Genomic DNA, 23,628 nt, shown 5'->3' on the forward strand with positions numbered 1-23,628 from the left:
GAGCACTCAAACTGTTACCCAGCAGACGTAACAGTAGGATTAGGTAGTGTTAATTCCAGGTTCTGTGATTTTTCCCAGGTTGGGGTTGGATTTAATATGTCCAGTGACTTGCCCAAATGGGACTCTATCAGGTATGGTATAAAGCGTCTTTATTCCTGGAGGCGCTTTCTAATTATAGCCCATTATAACTTTCCATGGATGTGTTAGGAGTAATGTGTGGAGAAGCATGCTTTGGCAGTATTTTGTTTCGACCCTCTGAAAGGATACTTGCCCCAAGTGAAGACTATATGACAACCCGATAGCTTAATTTTCCAGTGCTATAGTAAGGGAAGCTTCCTCTGATGAACGCAACGTTCCCTTCGGCAGCCTGGAAAAAAAGAGAGAGATGCACTCCCAACATGCTCAGAGGCCCTCCTGTTTCCCCAGCCAGAAATAATGCCCATGGTGTAGTGACTTCTACAGCAGACCCTGCGCGCTGATGAGTATCCCTTCGGCAGGGAGGGCGCGCGAATAAAGCCGACCCTCCTCGTCCCGTCCACATTTTCCCGGGATACAGAAACCGTCTCTGAGGCTGCGGCGGTGGGCGGGCGAGCGCCTTCAGAACCGGAAACCTTCCCTTTAAGCCGAGGAAGGAAGGCAGGAAGACGCTGCAGTTTCGCACGCCGGCTGGAACCAGCGCGGTGCTTCCGACCCCCTCGGGTTCAGGGAGCAGCCGCTGCGCCTCCCCTTTAAGGCTGAAGGAGCGGCGCTTTTCACTCCCTCCCATCTGACAGCTGCCGAGAGGGGCGGGGCGAAGCGGCAGGACCCGCCGGCCCCGCGGAGGCGCGTTCCGGCTGCCTCGTGGGCTGGGTGAGCCCCTTCCCCGGCGGCGCAGCCAGGTGGCCCCCCAGTCTCCCTGGGCGGGAAAGCGGCTCCTTCTCCCCGGCCTGAGTGCGCTGCAGAGCCCGCTGCGGGGATCATGTGCCATTGCCATGGCGAGGAGGCTCTTCGCGGGGGCCTGGCTCAGAAAGCCCTACTACACCCAGGTAGGCAGGCAGGCAGGCCGGCCGTTTGGGAGGACTGGGAAGCGAGCCTCGGGGACTGCGGCTGGAGAGGCGCTGAAAGGGGGTGGCGCTGCGGTGGGAAGGAGGGCACACGGGAAGAGAGCGAGGGCCGGGAGAGGAGAGGGAGCTTACTAGGAAGATGGGTGTGTGCGTTTCGTGTGAATGCGTGCTCACGTGCAAGCTGCCCACAGCCAGGGAGGATGCTGGCTGTCGCCGAAGAAGGCGCCACCAGTTGGACCGGTCCTTTGGCTTATTTGCATATGGCATTGCAAAAGAAGAGTCATGGTTTCGAATGGGCAGGTCGTGGATGCTTTGATTTTTTTAAAAACTAGGCCCCATGAATGGGCTTAAGCAGGCTGACGCGGGCAGTCCAGTCCTCCTTCACGCCTTTTCCTAGTTCCCCCCCCCCCCAAGTTCTGCCCCTCGCCCTCCGTTCGCTTTACTCCGCGTGTACCATTTTCCCAATGACCTATTTGCTTGTGCCGGTTTGCTTGCCTCTGCAGTTGGAGATGTGCTGCCGTGGCAGGCTGCAGCCCGGGGTTAGCTGCTGTTTTAGGACCTTTGAAAGATTAGATAGGAGAGCATTAAATGGAAAGTGCTAATCCTTCCGAGAGGCCAGTGCAGAAATGATCAAAAGGGCGCTGTGTGCTGCTGTTTTATCTGTCTCCATATCTATCTGGCTGTGCCGACATGGAGAGATAAAGGAATACATCCTGTTCTGTTCTCTCAATGTCTCATTCCAGTGAGATGTTCTAGGAATTGCAGTGTCAGCTTTAATATGCTTGTTATGTTTATACGGTTTTGCTGTGATTTACAAATACTCAAATAGAGTGTGTGAATGTAAAGAGTCATTTCCACCCTCCATATCAGTTCCCTCAAGATGTCTTGCACCCCCAAGGTACTTTACTTTTTCCAAAGTGTGATGGGAATCTTATTCAAGAAAGCAGAAATTCCTCACCTGTCAAGTAGTCATCTGCTACTGAGCCATCAGTTATCATTAAGCAGTACTTCTGAACAATACTGTGTGTTCTTCTGCAAGTTGTTTGCCTTACTTGTTGGTTTTTTCACTTATCTATCCTAATGCCCTATTATTCTATGCTAGCACACAAGCCTTTCTGTGATTAGAGTGGTGGAGTCAGGATATAGCAAGATTGTGAAGTCTCGGGGCCCAAGCAGTCAGGGGGGCTGTTTGGCTTGGGTCCTAGCTCAGACATGGGCTCACAACTGTGAACTTTTTGATAATTTTTATTATGGCTCAGGACCTCAAAAGCTGGAAATGGCACAGGCGTCTTTGGGCCTCTGAACTGCTATGACCAGAATTGTGGTTAGAGTTTGGGTTCTAAATGAGATTGAAGGGCTACACTTTTCTGAGGCCTCCATCATGGCATTCCTTGAAAGCCTCCAGGAAAGCAAATTCCATACATCGTTCTATTGCACCTATAATAAGACGTTCATTTCATAATAACGTACACTGTGCTTCCATGTGAATTTTTTGCTTTGCCTTGGGTTACTTACCGGAATTCTGTTTTCAAGAGTATCCACATTACCTTGCTTCCATATTTCCCCTACTTTTGCTACATCTTTCTTAAACTTAATTTGATATGATGGTTTATGAAAAAGTTGTATTCGGTTGAACATTGTATAGATGGAAAGGTGCACATTTTTTGCCCATATTGGTGCAATTTTCTTTGTTCTGAGCAGCGCACCACACACAGGACTGGTTTTATTCTTTTTTTATAGTATCCATATCTTTATGACTATTTGTTAAAGGGAAAAGGTACTGGCTACACATTACAACTCAGCAACCAGATACTATTTCAAAAAATGAAAGCTGGGACTGGCACATAAAGTTATGGCATTGTAATGATTTAGCTACTATTGTTAGGGTTTTTTAAAGGGTTCTGGTGGCATGGGAGAAAATGGCAGTCGCAGAGGGCAAGAAAAGTACAGGGAAATATTCCATGTGGACATCTGCTGTCACTTCAGATATCTCTGCATACAAACCAGCAGTAAGACCTATACAGAGAATGGTCTCTATGTGGAAACAGTGTTTGCGTGTCTCAACGTAACATTTCATTTAAAAATCAATAGAAACCATTTAAATGGCTGTTACGTAAATCTTAAAACATTGCTCACTGAGGAATATTTTAAGTGTAGTAGAAAAAGTAAGACTATTCCTCTCTGTTTACATTCCTGTGGATCATTTTATTACATTTATTTCAGTATTCTGCAGATTGTTCTGTCTCTTTTGAGCACCTCAAGGTGGGCAATAAAGGAATGCGGGGAACAGGATTGGTGCACATGGGGAGGGGGGGGGGGGCTGTGGCTCAGGGATAGAGCATCTGTAGCTAAAAGGTGATGTGAAAGACCATAACCTGGAATCCAGGATATCTGCTGGCAGTCTGATCTGATTGGACCAAGTGTTCTGATTCAATAGAAGGCAGCTTCATGTATTCATGGCTACATCTAATTACATTCTTGTGGGAAAATACTGCATTAATAGTTGTAAGAATCATGAAAAAATCTTTTGCAATGCTATGTCCAGTTCTGGAAATCAGGACACAAAGTAGGCAAACGTTCTCAGAAAACTGTGTCCTGTGTAAAAGAAGTGTTGTCATTAGGGAAAGCATGGACATAAAACAGTAGCCCCTGACCTGTCAGTCACAGCACTCACTATGGGAAAATGGTGGGGCAGAGTAGGCAGAGACAGCATTTTCCCTTAGTTAACAGCATTGTTATAATTTTGAATTATGCGATGTGCTGTCTTTAGGAAGGACATCTGGCTCACGTGGGTCAACTAATGTGTTACAGGGAGGAAAGCTACAGTACTTAGATTTTCTATAACAAAATGTCCCTTGAGCATCATTGGTACTAAAAGAACATTTGTAAAAGCCCTAGGCTAAAAAGGCTTCCTAAAAGTTACTATGCCTGGTGCATATCACTGACTACTGAAATCACTGTCACATCAAAGGAAATAGCATTATTCACTACTAGCTGTTCATTTAATTTTTCTGTGAGATGACTGCAAATTAATTGTTTTATGATATGCTTAAGATTTCCCTAGATGTTTGAATCTACCTAATTGGCTTTAATTACTTGAACTCATTCCAAATGCCCAAGTATTCTTTAATATGTACTAGTTATTCTGACTCAAGTTCCCATGCCCTAACCCCTTGTCTTATCTTGTTTCAGTTCGACACCCTATTAGTTCTTAAATATCATTATACTGTTTATTCCCCCCTCCCCCCTCAGTGTTAGCCATATAATAATTATTGTAAATGGGGAGGAAAGAACGAGTAACATAGATCTTGAGGTAGCAGGTTGCTATTAGGCAAACAGATTTGCAGTGGGAAAACTAAGAATGGATGACTGATTTTGGAACTTTATTCATCTTTCTCTTGCAGTTCTGTTTAGACTGTGAGTTCTCTAAAAAGCTGTACAGACACTGCTAAAAAGAGTGATAGGTTTACATAACAAGGTCAGGCAAAAGTAATTTTCTGCATGGGGAGCAAGATACTTCGATTGCTTTTTGTAAATCTATCCTAAAAATAAACAGCATTAGCAAAGATCTATATTTTGCTCAAGGCAAGAACTATATCTGGTTTCTGTAACAAATCCTTCTCACTCTGTATGTCTTCACATGCATTTACATATGGTTTTAGGCATTGTAAAATGACTGAGCATATACATTTCAGTCATTTGTAAAATCAATATAATTATAACATTATTTAAAAAGTAAGACTAGTTTTATGAAAGGTGGCAACTGTTCTGGTTGTGCCTTTGTCCTATATTTTGTGTCATGGTTTGTTTTTCTTCTGGCTTAGACTGTAAATCTAGCATAATTAAATCTCTTCATCAGTCTCTGTTCTCTTAGCTTGTTCTGAAATCTGTGTCCTTGGAACTGTTTCAAGACCTTTTCCTCTCTTCTACAAAGGACTTCTGAAAATCATGCATGATCACTTATACCGTTCTGCTCAGATGGCATTTGCTTCTTTTTTTGTATTTTAAACTATTTTAGACATTCTTAATCAGTTCTTTTAACTAACAAATGCACGGTGCGGTATCAGTTTCTGTGATGCAATAAGGAGGCGGCCCGTGAATTACCACGGCCGCCATTTGCCACCGGGGAAGGGGGCGGCACCGGGCTCCTCTGCCTCTTCTGGCCTTGGTGGGGGCGGTCTCGTCCCTCAGTGATGAGGCAGGCGGGGCCTCGCCCGCTGATTGGTTGGGGGGGGGGTGACGTCCGGAGTGCATAGAAACCCTGGCGTCAGCCTCCCCAGACCATGCTCTCCCATTTAAACTGGCGGCGGGCCCGCGTGCAGCCCTCTTTAAGCACAAATTGGCTGAGGGCTTCCCTCCGCCTCTTCCTGCTCCGCCGAGATCGCATCGCAGCGTCGATTGCTTGCTGGGTTTTCGTGAGTGCCTCCCCCCCCCCCACTCTTCTGCGTGTTGCAGCCGCGGCTGTAGTCGCTTCTCCTGGTTTACCTTTCTTTCCGGCTCGCCTGCCTGTTCGTGCCCTCCTGCCCAGCAGCTGAGGCGTTGAGTCCTTGCAGTCGACCTGCTCCCTCTTCTCTTTCTTGGCACAATGCAGGCTGCCGGTTCCTCGGAGAACGGGGGGGAGGGGCAGAGCGGTGTGGGCTCTGCTTGCATGGAGCCTCCCACAGCAGCATCCCCTGTGGCCATTACAACCCGGTGCCTGATGGCCCCGCGGCCACCCAGCCCTCGGCACAGCACAGGGCCGGTCCCTCTCCCAGTGGCCTCCAAAGGCTCCAAGGCCAAGGGCGCTAGGCCCAAAGGCGCCAACTGCAGCCCCCCAGCTATCAGCAAGGCCCAGGGATGGCTTCCCTTTCAGAGAGCCCGGTTGTTCCCCCTAAGAGTTCCAAGCCCAAGAAGGCGCCTCGCTTGCCCAAATCAGTCCAGCCAGGCGCTGGGGCCCGGGGGAAAGGAAGGGGGGGGCTTTGGTCAGGCGCACGGAGCCTGTGCCAGAGCGAGCACCGCAGCGCCTCCAGTTCCTGGCCAAGCCTTTGCCGCCAGTTTCGCTGGCTCAGGAGCTCATGGCGCCGCAACTCCAGCCCCAGCCATGGCTTTAAGCGGTTCCTCATGGGTGGAGATGAGCAACTTGCTGGTGCAGGGCATGGCCAGAGCCCTCGCCCAGTTCGCTCCCGGGGGCGACGCTGGGGTCCCCCCCCCACCGCTCCCACACTTCCTGGGGCGGTGCAGGAAGTCCCCTTGCAGGGGGAGCCTTCTCTTGTTCCCACACAGGAAGCTTACGCAGAGGACCAGGCCTCCACTTCGTCAGGGGAAGAGGGTGCTTCAGTGCAGTCGCGGGTGGTGCGCCCAAAGACGAAGAAGTCTAGGAAGTCGTCGCATTGCTGCGGTCATCGCAGACCAGGGGAACAGTCATCCACCAGTGAGTATTCATCCGAGGATGAGCTGGTTCATTCAGACGGTGCATACTGGGCAGCTTGCGAGGCCATCCCTCCCCTTCCCCCGAACATTGCCAGGAGGAGAGACCTGTCCCTCCGAGCCGCAGTGGAGGCCCCCACGCCGCCCCCGAGCATGGCGAGCTTCGGTTTGCTCCCTGACCCACCAGGTTTCCATGTTTCTAAAAAACTCCGGGACCGCGCTCTTAATGGTTATTTTGTTGACATTTTCGACTTTGTCCGGCCTGCCGGCCCTGCAGGGTTAGCGGGAAAACAGTCCAAACCTACCAGGGCGGCCAGGAAGGTTGACAGGACATTTGACAATTGGTTGGGGGGTTTCTCTGAATATGCTCGGCTCATTTCAGCAGCTTATCCACCCAGAGCATGGCAGCTATTTTCTCATCTATGCCATGTCCTCCGCGCGCGTTCTATAGCGGGTGAGGCTGCCGCCCTCAGTTATGATGAGGAGTTCCGGAAGAGTGCTTCCTACTCTCCAAATGCCCGCTGGGACGCATTGTACAATCCAGCATGGACATATTCGGTGCAGCCGTTTGCCCGGCAGCAGCAGGCCTCTTCTAAAAGGAGGGCCGGGGCCAGAGGTGATGGCAGGCTCTTCTGCTGGGAATTCAATGCTGGCAAGTGTTTGCGGGTTAGCTGCAAATATGAGCACATTTGCGAGTTCTGCTCGGGTCCACACCCACGGGGATCGTGCACCAAGGGCAAAAGCTTGCCCTTTCGTGGCCCCCGATCCGCCGCAGGCTCTAACAACAGGAGGGAGGGCGGATCGGGCAGCACCCCAGCAGGCAGCGGCAATTGATTCTGACGCTCCTGGCTCCCTCCTCTCCTTGGCTCGGACTCCCATTCGTACTACCACTCTTCTCAGGCTCCTGGAGGGTTATCCCAACAGGGCAGCAGCCAAATTTCTTCGGGAGGGTTTTCTCCTTGGTTTTCGTATCCCTTACACTGGCCCCAGGGTGGCTACCAATTGCAGCAACCTTAAGTCGGCCAGGGATATGCCAACAGTGGTGGCTGGCAAGTTGGAAAAGGAGAGGGCAGCAGGTAGGATAGCCGGCCCATTCCCCTCCCCACCGCTCCCCAACCTGCGGGTTTCCCCATTGGGGGTGGTCCCTAAGAGAACTCCTGGAGAATTCAGGTTAATTCACAATCTCTCCCACCCCAAGGGCTCTTCGGTCAATGATTTCATTGACCCGGCCCTGAGTTCAGTGAAGTACGCGTCACTGGACCACGCCATCGCCTTAGTCCGCTCCTGCGGCCCCGGTGCTCTCTTGGCAAAGTGCGACATTCAGTCCGCTTTCCGCCTGCTCCCCATCCATCCATCCGATTTCTGCCTGCTGGGGTTCAAATTCGACAGGGGTTGGTACGTGGACAAAGCCATGCCGATGGGCTGTGCGGTCTCCTGTGCTGCATTCGAAGCTTTCAACACCTTCCTAGAGTGGGCGGCAAAGGGCATCGCTGCCAGCCCCCTCATCACTCACTACCTGGATGACTTCCTGTTTACGGGGGGGGCTAGGACCAGTGACTGTGAGAAGGGGTTAGCCGCCTTCCAACACCTTTCCAGCATGCTAGGAGTTCCATTGGCCGCGGGGAAGACCGAGGGTCCGACCACATCTCTGGTTTTCCTGGGTATTACACTAGACACCATTACCGGCACCTCTCATCTCCCCCGGGACAAACTTTCCAAGCTTCAAGCCTTGATCAGGGAACTCTTGCCTAGAGGCAAGTGCACCCTTAAAGAAATCCAGGTAGTGCTGGGTCACCTAAACTTCGCCTGTCGGGTGGTCGCTCCTGGCCGCCCTTTCTGCGCCCGCCTAGCCCAGTCCACCAGGGGAGTAACGGCCCAGCACCACCACATCAGGCTTACAAAAGGCATCAAGGCAGATTTAGCAGTGTGGCTTGAGTTCCTCGCCCATTATAACGGGGTGTCCATTTGGCAGTCTACGCTTCCCCTGAGGGACAGCTTGCAGGTCCAGTCAGATGCATCGGGCAGCTGGGGCTTCGGGGTCTGGGGCTTCGGGGTCTACAATAAAGGTTTGCTGGCAAGTATGGAGTCAGTAATTCAAGCATGCTGCTGGTGTGGAACAAGGATGGTCTTAAATATGGTAAGAACAAGGATGGTTTTAAATATGGTAAGTATGCTTGAGAGCATGAGCAGGCTTTCAAGCTCATAGAAATGCTTTGTGTAACAATTATTTCAAAACAGAATAAGACTGCTTTGCAGATGGCGAAAGCATAATGATAAGATCTGTTTATGATTTTGGAATATCATAGGTGTAAAGTTGTTGCCAAATCAGCTTTTGTTGCTCTTAAGCAATGATCTTAAACATATAATGGGAGGAAGGGAGGCACCATTGCCTATTGTTTACAGTTGGAAAATGGTCTTTGTTTGAAACTGTTGAACACTTTTCTGTTCTACTGGTGACTTCTATACTTGGGTTAATAATGGTTTAAATGTAGGAGGGTTGGCATCTTATCAATGCCTTAATTATAACTGCAATCACTTTCATCCCTGTTGAATGTCTTAACGTTCTTAAACTGTCTGTTCAGATTGAAATTAATTCATGTGCTCAATTTTCTGATCATAGATTGTGGGTAAAAAGTCCTATTAAATCTGTTTCCAGTGTTTGTACGTTCTAAGGGGTAATGAACTATAGGGTTTTAAATAGTGGTGGGATTCAAATAATTTAACAACTGGTTGTTTACAATCACCATTTTAACAACCGGTTCTGCCAAAGTGGTGCAAACCTACTGAATCCCACCACTGGTTTTAAAGGTGCTGACATATGACTGAAGATGTCCAGAAGGATTAAAATCGTCCTGGTTTGACTAGCTAATTGTGCTGCCCTATGCTGAGTTATTGTAGCCAGAATATTTATTTATTTATAACTTGATTTATGCAAATTGATGTGACTTGTTATGGACTGAGACTTTGGTACTACATTTAGTGCTATATAGTTTTATTTGGAAGCTGTGTTAGAAAGATGGTTACATATATTAATTGCAGTGGTCCATTCTAAGCAATTATTGGTTTTTAGCATTAAAAGCATATTTGTGTCTTCCTCCTGCTCTGCTCTTTTTTGTTCTGCTCCTAAAAATGCCCTGGTGCATTTTCTGCATGAATCTCGGGCTGTTGCCTACCTTTTCTGTTGTATAGAAGGTTATCAGCATCCTAAGTGTTTCTGAGTTTCTTTGGCATGGAGGGAAACAGTTTTCCTGCCAGAAAGAGAGAGCTCAAAGACAGCAGTAGTAGCAAAGGTAGAGGAAGGTAGGGCAACCAAAGCATGCATTAAATTGCAATTCTACTTTGGATTTTATGGTCCAGTAATATTCTAAAATATTACTTGAATGTACTGTGCAGCATTTAATCTCATTTTCTGTGTAGTCCTGCTACTAGTATCAGTGCATTTTTGGAATTCATCCAGGATCAACTTTTGCCAGAAGTGCTACTTCTTGAGATACATTTCACTTGGTGAATGACTAATTACCATGGAGTTCACACTGTTTAGCAGGATATTGACTCTATAAATGCCTTGTTAGGTGGCATTATATGTTTTTCTTTTATAGTCTTGTTTTCTGGTTCATTATTTTCAAGAGGAGGTAGAGAAGAGCACATGCTGGTTCTGAAACTGTTCTGTTTGTATATTGAAGGAATTTCAAAATACTTGTTCCTCCACATTGTCGTATCACGAGGAGGTAAAGCTTTTTTGGGAGATCATAATTAATTTTATAGTTGATTTTAGGAGACCAATTGTACAATATGGCACTAAAAGTGGGCGGGGGGGGTGACATCTAGAATTCTTAACTGCTGGGCCTAAATTTGTGTAGGGGTGATATTCTTCCTGCTTTCAATTATACTAATCCATCTAAGGATGCACCAACATGGGGAGTGCTTTGCCATCTAGTTTCTGTGACATCTTTATGGTGGTATAGTAGTGGAAGGTATATTTTTTTTATAGAATTCTCAGAAATGTTACCATATCTTTCAAACTGTTGGGTTCCATTTCTGGTTTTATTAAGATCAGATAAATGTCTGCCTACTGTTTTTCATGCATGGAAGATGGAAGATTTTCCTGAGTGGGTGTGTTTTTGCCCAACAATCAGAATATTAGGAAACTTTTTCTACATTCTCTCCTAAAGACTCTGCAGATTTCAAGTAAATTACACAAAAAGGTTTGATTTTTATATGGGATGGATCCAGTGGTGGGATTCAAATAATTTAACAACCAGTACCAGTGGTGGGATTCAAATAATTTAACAACTGGTTGTTTACAAGCACCATTTTAACAACCGGTTCTGCCGCAGTGGTGTGAACCTGCTGAATCCCACCACTGGATGGATCACATTACTAGGTTGGATAATGGACACTGCAAGAAACTCAGATCCCATCTTTGTGCACCAGGGGCGTACCTGGGCAAACTGGAGCCCCGGGCAAAACCTGAGTTTGATGCCCCCCACGGGCGGCCAACCTCTCCCACAGTAACCAAACAATGATTTTTTTCCACCAGGTTGTTTCAAAGTCACCATCACATTGTAGAACATGCCCCAACTCACAAATCTGAACACAGCAGAAATATTTTTGAAAACGTTTTCAAAATGCTTTCGAAATGTTTTATTACTGCTATGAAAACATTTTATAGTGTTGTATCCAATCCCCCCAATTGGGGAAAACAGCATCACTTTCAATGTTATTTAAACAGAGGACCCCAGATTCTCCCTTTAATGTGGATTTAAAAGGAGAATCTGGGCTCCCTAGTTTAAACAAGTGATGCTGGAATCCACCCCCAAACAGCATCATTTTCAATGGTGTTTAAACTAGGGAGCCCAGATTCTCCTTTTAAATCCACCTTAAAGGGAGAATCTTGGGTCCCCAGTTTAAACGACGTTGAAAGTGATGCTCTTTTTGGGGTGGATTCTCCTCCACCCTGAAACAGCATCACTGTCAATGTTTAAACCGGGGACCTCAGATTCTTTCTTTAAATCTATGCCAAAGGGGATGGATTTAATAATAATAATAATAACTTTTATTAGGCATTGAGAGAATAAAAGAAAGAAAGAAAACAAGCATTGGCAGGAAGGGGGTGGATTTAAAAGGAGAATCTGGGGAAATTTAGGGGGTGCCTGCTGTCAGGGGTGCAATTATTAAGATAGCAGCACCAAAATTTCAGAGTATCTTCGTGAGACCCTACTGATGATACCACCCAGGTTTGGTGAAGTTTGGTTCAGGGGGTCCAAAGTTATGGACCCTCAAATGTGTAGCCCTCATCTCCTATTAGCTCCCATTGGAAACAATGGAGGATGGGGGCACTCCCTTTGGGAGTCCATAACTTTGGACTCCCTAAACCAAACCTCACCAAACCTGGGTGATATCATCAGGAGAGTCTTTCGAAGAATCCCTGAAATTTTGGTGCTGCTAGCTTAAAAACTGCGCCCCCTGCAGGCTAAAAATGGGAAAAAACACTGAAAATACAAAAAATTCCACAAACGAACCTACACCCCCCCACAAGGCTGCGCCCAGGGCAACTGCCCACTTTGCCCAATGGGAGGAACGCCTCTGTTGTGCACATGTTGACTTAGTTAGATGCTGCATTTTTAGTCACTTTGAGATTAAGGAATATCTTTAATCTAGGCCTAAATCTATAAGAGAAGAATTTATTTGCTTCCTTTTTCCCTAAGGGATTCACAGTGATTTACAACATTCTCCCCTTCTCCATTTTATCCTCACAACAGGAACGTTAAGCTGAGAGGGTATAACCAGTCCACAGTCACCCAGCAAGCAGAGTAGAGATTCAAACTTCAGTCTCCCATATTTTAGTTAGCCACACTGCCTAAACTGTATTATATGACTATTATAAAACTATGAGTGTGTTTGCTGATAGTGATAAATCCTGTGTAGAGTTTCTCACAAGTTCTTATTATCATAGTAGAAATACAGTATGAAATTTCTGCTGAAATTTTTCCTCATCACCCTTGTTTTGTCTTCTTTCTGCTTCAAGGTTCGCTTCTCTTATATGAGAATGAAGTATCTCTTCTTCTCCTGGCTAGGAGTATTTATTGGCAGCTGGATTATTTATGTTCAGTATTCATCTTACACAGAACTTTGCAGAGGGCATGACTGCAAGAAAATAATAGTAAGTATAATGGCTGAAATATTTTTTTAAAAAATTATACAATACTTTTGCAGCCTGGTCCTGTTTGCTCAGAAATAACCCTAATTGAGTTTAGTGCAAGTTGCTCCCAAATAATGTCAATTTTATTCAGTAGCTGTACCAAGTAGGTATACCAAAACAAAGACTATAAACTGTTTAGTCTAGATCATTAGCACTATTAACATCAGACTGACTACTGTGTAGCTTGCTAATTGCATCCTGGTCTAATATCTTGACTGTGGTACTTGTGCCAATAGCAGTTATCCTGATTTGTAAGTATGGGTGATTGCAGTACATGTAGGATAGAAAAAGTACATGCAAGGTCTGTTACTGATGGATGTTGCCGTGGTTGGGGACAGGGACAGGGGGTAGAAAGTGTCCTAGGACAAGGAATGGATTAGATGGTCATCAACCAGTAGGGATTGAACAGAAGCATCAACTTGGTAACTTGATACTGAAATACTTCAAATGCTGGTCCTATCCAATTTAATATCGATTATACGTTGTTTATATATAGGATATGTTCTACTTTCAAGCATTCAAAATAATCAGCAAAAATCTTTGTTAAAAAATAATGGAAAGATGAAGTGATCCTCAGGAGGTCTGACATCTGCCTCTTTTCCCCTCCCACAGTGTGATAAATATAAAACTGGAGTTATTGATGGATCAGCATGCAGTAGTCTGTGTACAAGACAAACTCTGTATTTTGGAAAATGTTTATCAACCAAACCTCATAACCAGGTATGACTTTATTTTTGCCAGGCTAGGAAAACATGAAATCCCAAAGAAGATGCTTAATTCCTGTGTATTATTGTAAAAATATAGAAAAATATATCCCAAGGTCTTTGTGTTAAACAGGCTGTCAGTATTACTAATGTCCAATATTTCAAAATTGTATTCTGATATACACCTAACTACAATGATTATGTAATGCCATTTGTATAACCATGCTGCGATGGAGGAAAATCTGAGGCCGTTTCCGCACTGCCACGATGGGGGTTGGGTCGGCGTACATAACTGATGGGAATTGTAGTTCCTGAACATCTGGAGAGCCGCAGGTTCCCTACCCCTGGGCTAGACTATATATAAATGCACTCTATATACATTTTAACTTCAAGTCCACTCAGAGTCATTTTGTTCAGAATGGCATAGCTTGGTTGTTATCAGGAGCTGGGCAGAGCATGCATATTATTCCCATTCTGCAGTCACGCCATTTGCTTCCCATCAGTTTTCAGGCTCAATTCAAGTTATTGTCTATATAAAGCGCTTCATGGCCTTGGTGATTCATATCTGTGAGACCACCTCTCCCCCTATGCTCCACCATGGCAGCTTTGCTTATCTGAGTTGGGCCTTTTGTAGATACCATCCTACGAAAGGGCAAAAATCAACAACTGTCTGTATGCATGTATTGTCTGTTGCAGCTTCCACACCTTATGGAATGTCAGGAAGGCTCCATACTCTTGTCTTTCCACAACAAAATTATTTGGGAGGGCTTTTTAAAGACAGGGCTGTACTCTAAGGAAGTAGCTCCAAAAGGAATAGAGACTTTGGAGTATATGACTTTGCATACTGTCTGTTGCTGAAAGTACAATCCTGCTAAATGTCTGTATTGTTTAAGTTTGTGAACTATGCATGATATGCTATGACTATGGTAGAAAGAGACATATAAATGAGAATCTTAGCTTTTGATTTGATTTGCACAGCCAGTTAGGTGGATTCATAACTTGATTTTTTTTAAAAAAATGGATATGTTTATATCCCTCCATCCCACTTCATTTACAAATCAATAAGACATATATGTTTCACATAATTCCTAGAAATTCACCTGGAAAAATGTTAATCATAACTCTGAAACTGCCAAGCTTGGCTGATACTATATTAGTAATAGCAACCATTCATTGTTATTAATTTTATGAAAAAAATCTGTTCTTTGTTCATGTGTATATCAAAGCAGGTACAGTTTTCTGCATATGATAAAAGGGCATTCTTCAGCTTTAGAATGACATCCCTGCCCACCCCCCGGTGTTTTGTAAGTGCTTGTATTAAAAAGTAACTGAAATGCTTTTTCAAGTCTGCAGCCAATTAATCAAAGCACCTATTTAATCAATCAAAAGGTTTTTCATCAACTTTAAACTGACTTAATCAACTAAGTGTAGCAGTTCTAATGAGGAATAGTTCTTTAGTGTCAAAAGAATTTTCTCCTGGGATCTCCTAGGATTTTCATTTTGCCTCGTCTGTCTTGTTCAGATGTATCTTGGAGTCTGGGGTAATCTGCAAGGTGTTATAAAATGTCAGATGGAAGAAATTGCCCATATTGATCTCAGAACTGAACTGGAACCAAGGAAGGAAGCTGTTCTATTTGATAAACCAACTAGAGGTACTACTGTTCAGAAATTCAAGGAGATGGTCTATGGGCTTTTTAAAGTAAGTATATTTCTTACATGAAGCCTGCTGGATGATCGTAGGTCAGTCACAGTTCTCTTAGAACTCTTCCAGCCCAGGGGGAGACAGGCAAGGCAAACCATCTCCCAACATCTCTCACCTGGAAAACCATACAAGTCACCGTAACTCAGTTGTGACTTGATGGCACATTCTACCACTACATATTTCTCCCATTGTCCCTAGTGGTGACAGACTGGTAAACTCAGTAATCTGGTAATACCCTAGCCTTCAGTTTGCTTGGGCATTGTCATGTTATACTATAATGAGTTATGTATTGGGATAATTTATATGCTACAAAAACAAGTTTTTTAAAGATTTCACTTCTAAATTGCTGATAGGACAAATAACACTAAGAAAAAAAGTCAGAGTCAGTATAGAATATACTGAGTTCTTTCATCTGTCACAATAAGATATGGTTTAAACTGTGATGGGTGCAAATTTTGGTTGGTCTATCGGATGTAAATAACAAATCCTAGACTTCCTTCCCAGTAGGTTAGACATTATCTTTCAGAGACCAAGGTGATTTTGGGGGCAGTGCTGCTGAAAAGACTCCGGCTTGTGATTTCAACATCCACAGTTTGTACAAACTGTAGTTAACAAACTAGCTACAAGACTCAAATTAACATCGAAATACTGTTTTGTGCTGACCAGCAAAACAAAATGTGTTGAGCCATTCTCATTTCAGAATAATTCAGCTATCTAACCAGGGTTTTAGCAATCTGTGGTTTACAAGCCCTTGCTTAGCATGAATTCTGAATGCAGCCATTATAAAGTCTCCAGATCTTATGTTGTGCTCCTAAGCACATTTGACTCAATATCTTCCTGCTAAGATTACTAAGTGAATAGGATGAGAAGGGAGAGCAGAAAGGAAAGTGGGAAATAGCTTACTAGTATGCATGGTCAGAGTGGGTCATGTTAGTGTCTAAGGGACCTGGTTGTAATTCTGAGGTCTATGTCTATTTTGTGAGCAGGGAAAGTGACATAGGAGAAAGCAAAAAGGCAGAGTCTTGGAGCTTGGATATGTTATGGACAGTGTCCTTTCATTCAACTAACACTTGCTGCTTGTCTAGAGAACTCACATTTTCTCTATTAAATTATCTTGGGATACAGAAAATTCTAGCCTGACATCTCTGACATTATTTTATGATATTCCCTTAAGCCAAAGATTCTTGAAGCAATATATACAGCTAGAACTCACTGTTGAGATTGGGGAATTATGGTATGACTTCTATAGTATGACTTTTAATGTGATGCTATTATTTATACCATTCTACAAGTTAATTCATTACATGTTTTTCTTGACCTGACTTTGTTTAAACATGTGACATGTTTGAATACCACCATGGCATAGAGTTCCTTAACCCTTGGTCAAATGACCAGAATATTACAAATGGTGCATTTTTGATACCTGTTAATCCATGTTAGAAAAGGTGATATATCAAGTGGCCTTAAATAATTTACTTGAAAAACTTTAGTATAAGACAGAAGGGTCTCTTGCTGTCCTGTGGTTGAAGGCTTATATCAAGGTTTTATTAATTTCTTCCAGTGATTCTTAGTTATGTATAGTGTTGGTATCAAGCAACAGTTTAATTGATGGAACAAATAGTTGCACATGATATCTAACTGTGTATACATGGCTTCTTTCTAGGCAAAACTAGGTGAGCAGGGAAACCTTCCTGATTTGGTTAATCTCATCTTGTCTGTTGCGGATGGAAACAAGGATGGTAGAGTTTCCTTGCCAGAAGCAAAGTCAGCATGGGCTCTTCTTCAGTTAAATGAGTTTTTGCTAATGGTAATCCTTCAGGATAAAGAACATACCCCCAAATTACTGGGCTTCTGTGGAGATCTTTATGTGATGGAAAAAGTTGAATATACCTCTCTCTTTGGAATAAGCCTTCCATGGATCATAGAACTTTTCATTCCTTCTGGTTTCAGAAGAAGCATGGACCAGTGGTTTACTCCGTCATGGCCAAGAAAGGCAAAAATAGCCATAGGGCTTCTAGAATTTGTGGAAGACATTTTCCATGGACCTTATGGGAATTTTCTTATGTGTGATACAAGTGCCAAAAACTTGGGTTATAATGACAAATATGACTTGAAAATGGTGGATATGAGAAAAATAGTGCCAGAAATGAACGTGAAAGAAATGATTAAAGATCGTCACTGTGAGTCTGACCTGGACTGTGTGTATGGATCAGACTGTAGGACTGTGTGTGACCAAAGTAAAATGAAATGTACCACAGAAATAATTCAGCCAAATTTAGCAAAAGTGTGCCATTTACTTAAGGACTACTTGCTCCGTGGGGCTCCTTTGGAAATACATGAAGAGCTAGAGAAACAGCTGTACTCTTGCATTGCCCTGAAAGTCTCAGCTAACCAGATGGAGATGGAGCATTCCTTAATACTGAACAACTTAAAAACTTTATTGTGGAAAAAAATATCTCACACAAATGATTCTTAAATTGTCTCTGAAGGAAACAACTCCTGCTGTAGGAACTGACAACTTTGTCAAACACAGCTTCAACGTATTTTAAATAATCATTTAGTTTCATCGGATTCATTAGTACTCCTTCAGACACTGCCACTCCAAGGATTTTTCCAGCTGGAAAAATGAAGTGTGTTTTCCAGTATCTGCTTTGGCAGAGACTACTGATGTTACAGCACTCCCATGTGGGGAAAAAGAATGCAGGCTCCATGTTCTCCTTCTGCTCGTACCCAAATTAACATTTTTACCACAGTCATTTTGTTGATCATATTTACTGTGCTCCATCAAGCTTAATGATTTGAGACAAACTTGTACATTCAGAAAAAGCATGGGATTCAAAGCTCCTGCAGCTGTACTGCTTCAGAATACAAGGAAGGGATAAAGATGGCATATTTGGCTGTTTCTAAGACTTCCTGCAGAGAAAAGACTGCTGAAACTCTTTTAAGTTCTATCTAGACTCTTAAGTAATCTGGTCTCAAGAGGGCTTCAGCCCTTTAATACTGTGAGAAGCTGCATTCTCCCACCCATCCCTCCACAATGGGTTCTGGTTATTTCAGAAGTTCCTTTTGGAGTCTCAGTTTTTACAAACATTTATCCTGAAAACCCAACCACTATTAGAACCGAATATGGTAGAATCCAAGCTGCTGTTTCTGAATGAACTGAATAATTTCAAGGTTGTCTACTAATTTTAGCTGGGCAGAATTTGCACATTAGTGATTTTTAAGAGAAAATCAGTGAGCTGATTGAAAAATGTTTTCAAGAAACTGGGGGTTGGAACCTGATTTTGTTAGCTTTTTACATTTGTACACACATTTACCTCATGCATACATTGAATGTTACTATGTTAGCAGAAGTATCCTAGTTAAACATGTGTTGTACCATGCTTGCAGTTAAAATTGAAAAAAAAAACTGAAAAAAGCATGTTGTGTACATACACAACACACATTGTAGCAGCAATATTTATGGACTACTAAATAAAACTGGTGTATTACACAAATTTATAACAGTTATACAGCCAAGAATTGGGGGGGGGGCACTTTAAAAGCAATTTTGTATGTGGATTAAATTATTTTAGTGCAATTAATAGTCCAATCATAGTTGTTGCTATTTGAGGTGGAACATTTAAAGCTATTTAGAAGCACCTTTAATGCCCTGTTCTCATGCATGTTTTCTCTGAAACTTCCATGGGATTCATTAGGAATGTGCATGGGACTGGAGGTTAAACCAATCTGGCTTCAACAGGGAAGTAATTATGTGCTTAACCTTCTGAAGTCAGAGGGACAACCATACTTAATACTGGCAGGCTTTCCCCCATAATTACTAGCCACACTAGTAAACTATGCCATAATTGTTGGATCCACATCTTTTAACCCAGAAGCTGAAATCAGTACAATGATTTTACTGGGGTGCTGTGTGGTTTCCGGGCTGTATGGAAAGTATGGCAGCCCAGAAACCACACAGCACCCCAGTGATTCTAGCCGTGGAAGCCTTCGACAATAAAGTGATTTTAACTTAGCTGAGCTGTGGATCATTTTGTGTGTTACCCTGGTATTAGATTAAATTCAAAACTTCCCATCTGGTAAAGACAATCTCCTAAACTGAGTGGGACTACTGGGTCCAACCCACTGTATTAAAACTGAATTTTGAATGAATGCTATGTAATGTCTAAACTTGTTATAGGACCAGGGCAGGCTCGTTTTTTAAACAGGGTTTGCTTTACGTTAGGGACCCTGGGTGTTCTAAATTGAAACTTTATCTTTGCTTTACTTTCAAAGCAGCAAAGTGAAATTAGACAATGGTCAGACACATGTATGTTTAAGAGCACTTCTCCTAGTTCAATTTTTGGAACTGTTTGGTACTTTTTTGAATATCTATTTTGTATATTTCACAGGGCTACATGCATGGCCTCAACTTCTGAACAAATATATCTTTGATTACAGATAGATAATCTTGGTGTCCTTTTTAGCTTCCAGCTGTCAACACTGTGGAGGTAGACAGTTCGCTAAATCTGCTCAAAGGACGTGTAATTATTCTGCAGAACTCCAGTGAAGCACTTCTGCACATGAGCCTTGATACTAACACATACGCTTCACCTCTTCACTTGCTACATTTGTATTTCTCTTTTAAAAGGAAGAAGCTAAATAAAATTCCTTTATTTTAAAATTTTCTCTGTCTTTTAAAATTTAACCTGTTGTCATAACTACATAATGAACATGCACTCGAAACAAAATGGTCTGTGTTCCCTTAATTAAATAAATGTGAAATACTAATTTGTTTTACAATCATGGATTGTTGCCTTGTATAAATATTTTTCTATCCCCAGTCTTGCACAATGTCCACTTTGGGTTTTTTGAATTGACAGATATTCTTCAAGAGGCAGCATTTAATATTTGCAACTACGAAGGAGTCCACATCTTCCCAGGCATATGCTCATGCCAAGTAGATATGAATGTCAGTATTGTTACAATCATTGCGCAGTGGGGCGGGGGGGTATTGAGCCAAATATTTCTAGACATTTGAAATAATTTTGGGGTAACAACTTGTTAACAAAGCAGTTTGTACTGTTTTATTTTGATTGCTGTTAACAACCATCTTCCAGAGTTTCATTTTGAATATGAATTGTTTACAATAAACTGGAATTATTTCTCCTTTCTGGAAGTATTGCTTATTTGACACATTGAAGAAAGACAAAGATTACTTTCTAGTAGAGCGTAAAAGAGGGTAACAATTCATCTTTTTTGTTTGAATACAGGAAGCATTTGAGTTATAAGTATGAGGTGCCCGTTCCGAAGGAAAGGGTAATTTCTTTTTCAGAGGGTAGCTGTGCTGGTTTGCAGTTGTGGTTGTAGCTTCACAGTAGTTGGAACTGTAAGTAAGGTTTATTAGGCCTCGCCAAATAACACTTATACACAAAAGAGGAAAATTCTTGAAAACATGATAGCGAGTCTTGAACCAGTCTGTATTGTGTGCAGAGCTGTGACTTCTTTTCTTTATTGGTTGATTTCAAGTACCATGAATGTAAAAACAGGTTGTTAGCAGCTGGGTTAGTTATTATTATTATTTTATTATTTAATTTGGTAAATTAATTTGGAGGGTATTCAGGTCAGGGCACATCTCAGTTCTTGCTTCAGGTTTACATAACTAATGGTGGCTCTCAGCCTTTTTAACAATCTTACTATCAAATATGAATGGAAGATAATTTTTAACATTTTCTGAGATTTGAATCTACCCAATTAATTTATCATTCAAAAGTCTGAGAACAGAAAGTACACATCATGCCCGGAAATTAAGCCAGGACCATGTCGGATTACTAAAAGTTAACAAAAAACAACCACCACACAGTCTAAGATAGCTGTATACATTATTTAAGGACAATTACCACTTCAATTACAATCTTTTTGTCATTAAGTCTACATAATGCCCCAGTTTTATGATACAATGGCAAGGAATTAGAACATCAAAAAAATTTTGTTAAGAGGGTTAGGTGAGGTGCATTTCAAGATAAAGTCCATGGGCCATCTATACTAGATGGGCAGTATTATCCACTTACTTCTGATTTTTACAAACTGAGGCTGAGGTTTACAGTACTGTTAGTGAGAAATTGCTCTTACTAAATCATATACTTCTTAAAAATTAATCCCTCTTGGTTTTTTTTAAATAGAATATTACTTAACACTTATGGTACTGTAAATACAACTTGATATACTTCAAATGTCAGACTTTATTTTAACATTTAGACAATACTTTCCCCTAGTATAACATGCTGTGGTATAATTGCATATACTCAGCTTATATAAGTCCATTGAGGAAAACATAGGAGCCTAATTAAACTGTCATTCCAGAGGGAATCTCCATTAGGGTGGTGCAGTAGACTGTAGCGTAAGCATGGATGCTCAATCATCCCTTTGTTCAATTCTGAATTTGATGCCAATTTGCAATGTCCTCACTCAAATTATGTATTTAGATAAAGTTTGTTAGAATTGTGAATTTCACCTGTTCTGTCACCTTCATTTCACTTTTTAAAATGTGTAATAAAGACATTTTTGACAGAGGAGGTGCTACATGACACCTTAGTTCTAGCCAGACCCGTGTTGCCTGTGCATGCATCCAGGTCCCAGATGGTTTGTACTTTTACTGACTCTTTACCATACTAGGGCAAAAAGCAGCCCAGAGAAAGTTAAGAGATTCAGGACATTAGAATATGTGGCTAGGAAAATTAACTAAACTGCCACAGTAAGTGGCTACCTTTAAAAAACTCAACCACGCCATCCCCCCCCCCCCCATATACCATCATTATTGGCCGCTATATGCTGTGCCCAGTCCCCTCCCAAGTTAAGTGGTTTTTTGGGGGGGGTTTGTGTGTGAGGATACTGTATTTTGATTTTATTAGATTGTGGTGGTTTTAATCATTTTATTTTCTGTACCCCCACCCAGAGCCCTTTGGGGGTAGGTGATATAACAAGTGGAATAGATAGACAGATAGTATAATTCTGGAAGGAACCAACTGTTGTGTATGAAATATACCAAGTCTAGTAGTACTGTTCTTGCGTTCATGTATGTACCATGTACAAAATGGGCTTTTGTTCAAGACCTTCTTATACTGGCACATTCTTTTTGGTGTTTTTATTTAGGGGGGAGGCACCTTTCAGTTATAGCTTTGGAGTATTTTCCCCAAGACTTATTTTGCATTTCCCATCTCTATGAAAATATATATTAGCTAAAGTGTTAATGGAAAGCAAGAGCAGATAGCTACAACCACTATACAGAACAGCACAGAAAAGGAAACAAACTTACATAGCCATTCCAGCACTTGGCATAGAATTTCCACTGCATTTGTAGGATGTAGGTTGTAGATTCTTACAACAATTTATCAATACATCCTCAGCATAAATGGTCTTCAACCCTTTGGGTCAGCACCCTCAGCTGGGTGACAAAACTCCCCGTACTGCTGCTTTGTGGAAGGATCAGCTTACATGGACAACAAGGATGACATGCTTTCTGCCTCTCAATGCCTACTGGACAGTGCAGAACAATGCCATGAGGTCACCCAGGGGTGATGAAGACTTTGATTGCTCTGTCCTTGGATCTGCCCCTCCCTATAATACACCTCCTGCTTGGTTTGCATTTCATATTTCTTGCAGTTTGGGGCTGCTGGAGGAGGGAACATGCTGGAACTTCACTGAATACTTTGCTGCTCTCTAAGGCTAAATGCCATTTTGTGTGGATGGTATAAAAATTTGAACAAAGCTGTTCTAAGTCAGGACTGTGGAATAATAATGACTCGGGCTGCTTTAGTGCCACCAATGCAGAATACTCAGCGCTAATTATGAAACCACTTTCAGGGGTTAAAAAATAACACAGCCCATGTGAAGGTGCAGTGCCCACACAGCTGCTCCTGCAGACATGAGCCAATCCCACCTTTACCTGAAAATTAGCAGTGCTAGTGGTACGAGGAAGTTTATGCTTAAATGCTTATGCTTAAATGGGGGAATGGGGGATTTTGGGGTTGGTGAGTTGTAACAGAGACAACGGATAGGGCTTTTAGATGGTAGGAAGTGAAAAGCTGTAAGAGCTGCTCAAGGTAGCAGCCATGCTGCCTCACATTTGGGGACAGAGAAGATGTGGAAAAGTGCTAAAATGGGAATGGACAGGGTCTTTATTTTTTTTAAGTGGCTAACTTGTCACAGCTCTTGTCATTCATCAGCCGCTTTACTATAAAAAGTAGCAAAAAAAGGAAAATTAAAGCGATGGCTTCATAACTAGAGATGAACATCAGAGATGCTTATAAATAGGAAGAGATGCTTATAAAAGGAAGACTTAAATGGATGCTCAACATTCAATACAGCAAGTCTGCTTATATAAACCAGTTGTAGATAACATTGAGCAGCCTCTGCCCCACTGACAGGGTGCTGATCTTGTGTTACTTAGAAGGGTTTCAAATGTTTAATAAGGACAGCTGCTGCAACAAAATTAATTCCATGTTCTCATCTGTAAATTTTTATATACAAGAATGAAGAGGCAAAGGCAGGCAAACCAGCACATGTTCCCCGATTTGTTTAAAGAAGCTAGGG

At 42.7% G+C, this 23,628-nt stretch overlaps 1 protein-coding gene across 3 annotated transcripts; it reads left to right on the plus strand.

Annotated features, from left to right (window-relative positions):
- The first annotated feature begins 677 nt into the window (after window positions 1–677).
- Window positions 678–20,208, plus strand: DIPK1A (divergent protein kinase domain 1A). Of its 3 annotated transcripts, none has more exons than XM_048496513.1 (5): window positions 678–1,025; window positions 12,478–12,612; window positions 13,264–13,371; window positions 14,878–15,054; window positions 16,721–20,208. In XM_048496513.1, the coding sequence occupies exons 1-5, from the start codon at window positions 972–974 to the stop codon at window positions 17,531–17,533; spliced, it is 1,287 nt and encodes a 428-aa protein (XP_048352470.1). In that variant the 5' UTR covers window positions 678–971; the 3' UTR covers window positions 17,534–20,208. The 3 variants fall into 3 exon arrangements, with proteins under 3 accessions (XP_048352470.1, XP_048352471.1, XP_048352469.1); XM_048496514.1 differs by lacking the exon at window positions 678–1,025 and adding an exon at window positions 1,241–1,343; XM_048496512.1 differs by lacking the exon at window positions 678–1,025 and adding an exon at window positions 8,527–8,613.
- Window positions 20,209–23,628: the final 3,420 nt, after the last annotated feature.

The sequence above is a fragment of the Sphaerodactylus townsendi genome, linkage group LG05 (assembly GCF_021028975.2).
Source record: "Sphaerodactylus townsendi isolate TG3544 linkage group LG05, MPM_Stown_v2.3, whole genome shotgun sequence".
Classification (NCBI taxonomy): domain Eukaryota; kingdom Metazoa; phylum Chordata; class Lepidosauria; order Squamata; family Sphaerodactylidae; genus Sphaerodactylus; species Sphaerodactylus townsendi.

What these genes read in the sequence shown, in the direction of transcription:
- DIPK1A (XM_048496512.1), top strand. Translation starts at nt 8,530, where the DNA reads ATGGAGTCAGTAATTCAAGCATGCTGCTGGTGTGGAACAAGGATGGTC. An exon ending in CAAGGATGGTTTTAAATATG is followed by an intron (nt 8,614 to 12,477) that starts GTAAGTATGCTT and finishes TTCTGCTTCAAG; the next exon opens with GTTCGCTTCTCTTATATGAG. An exon ending in ATGACTGCAAGAAAATAATA is followed by an intron (nt 12,613 to 13,263) that starts GTAAGTATAATG and finishes CCCCTCCCACAG; the next exon opens with TGTGATAAATATAAAACTGG.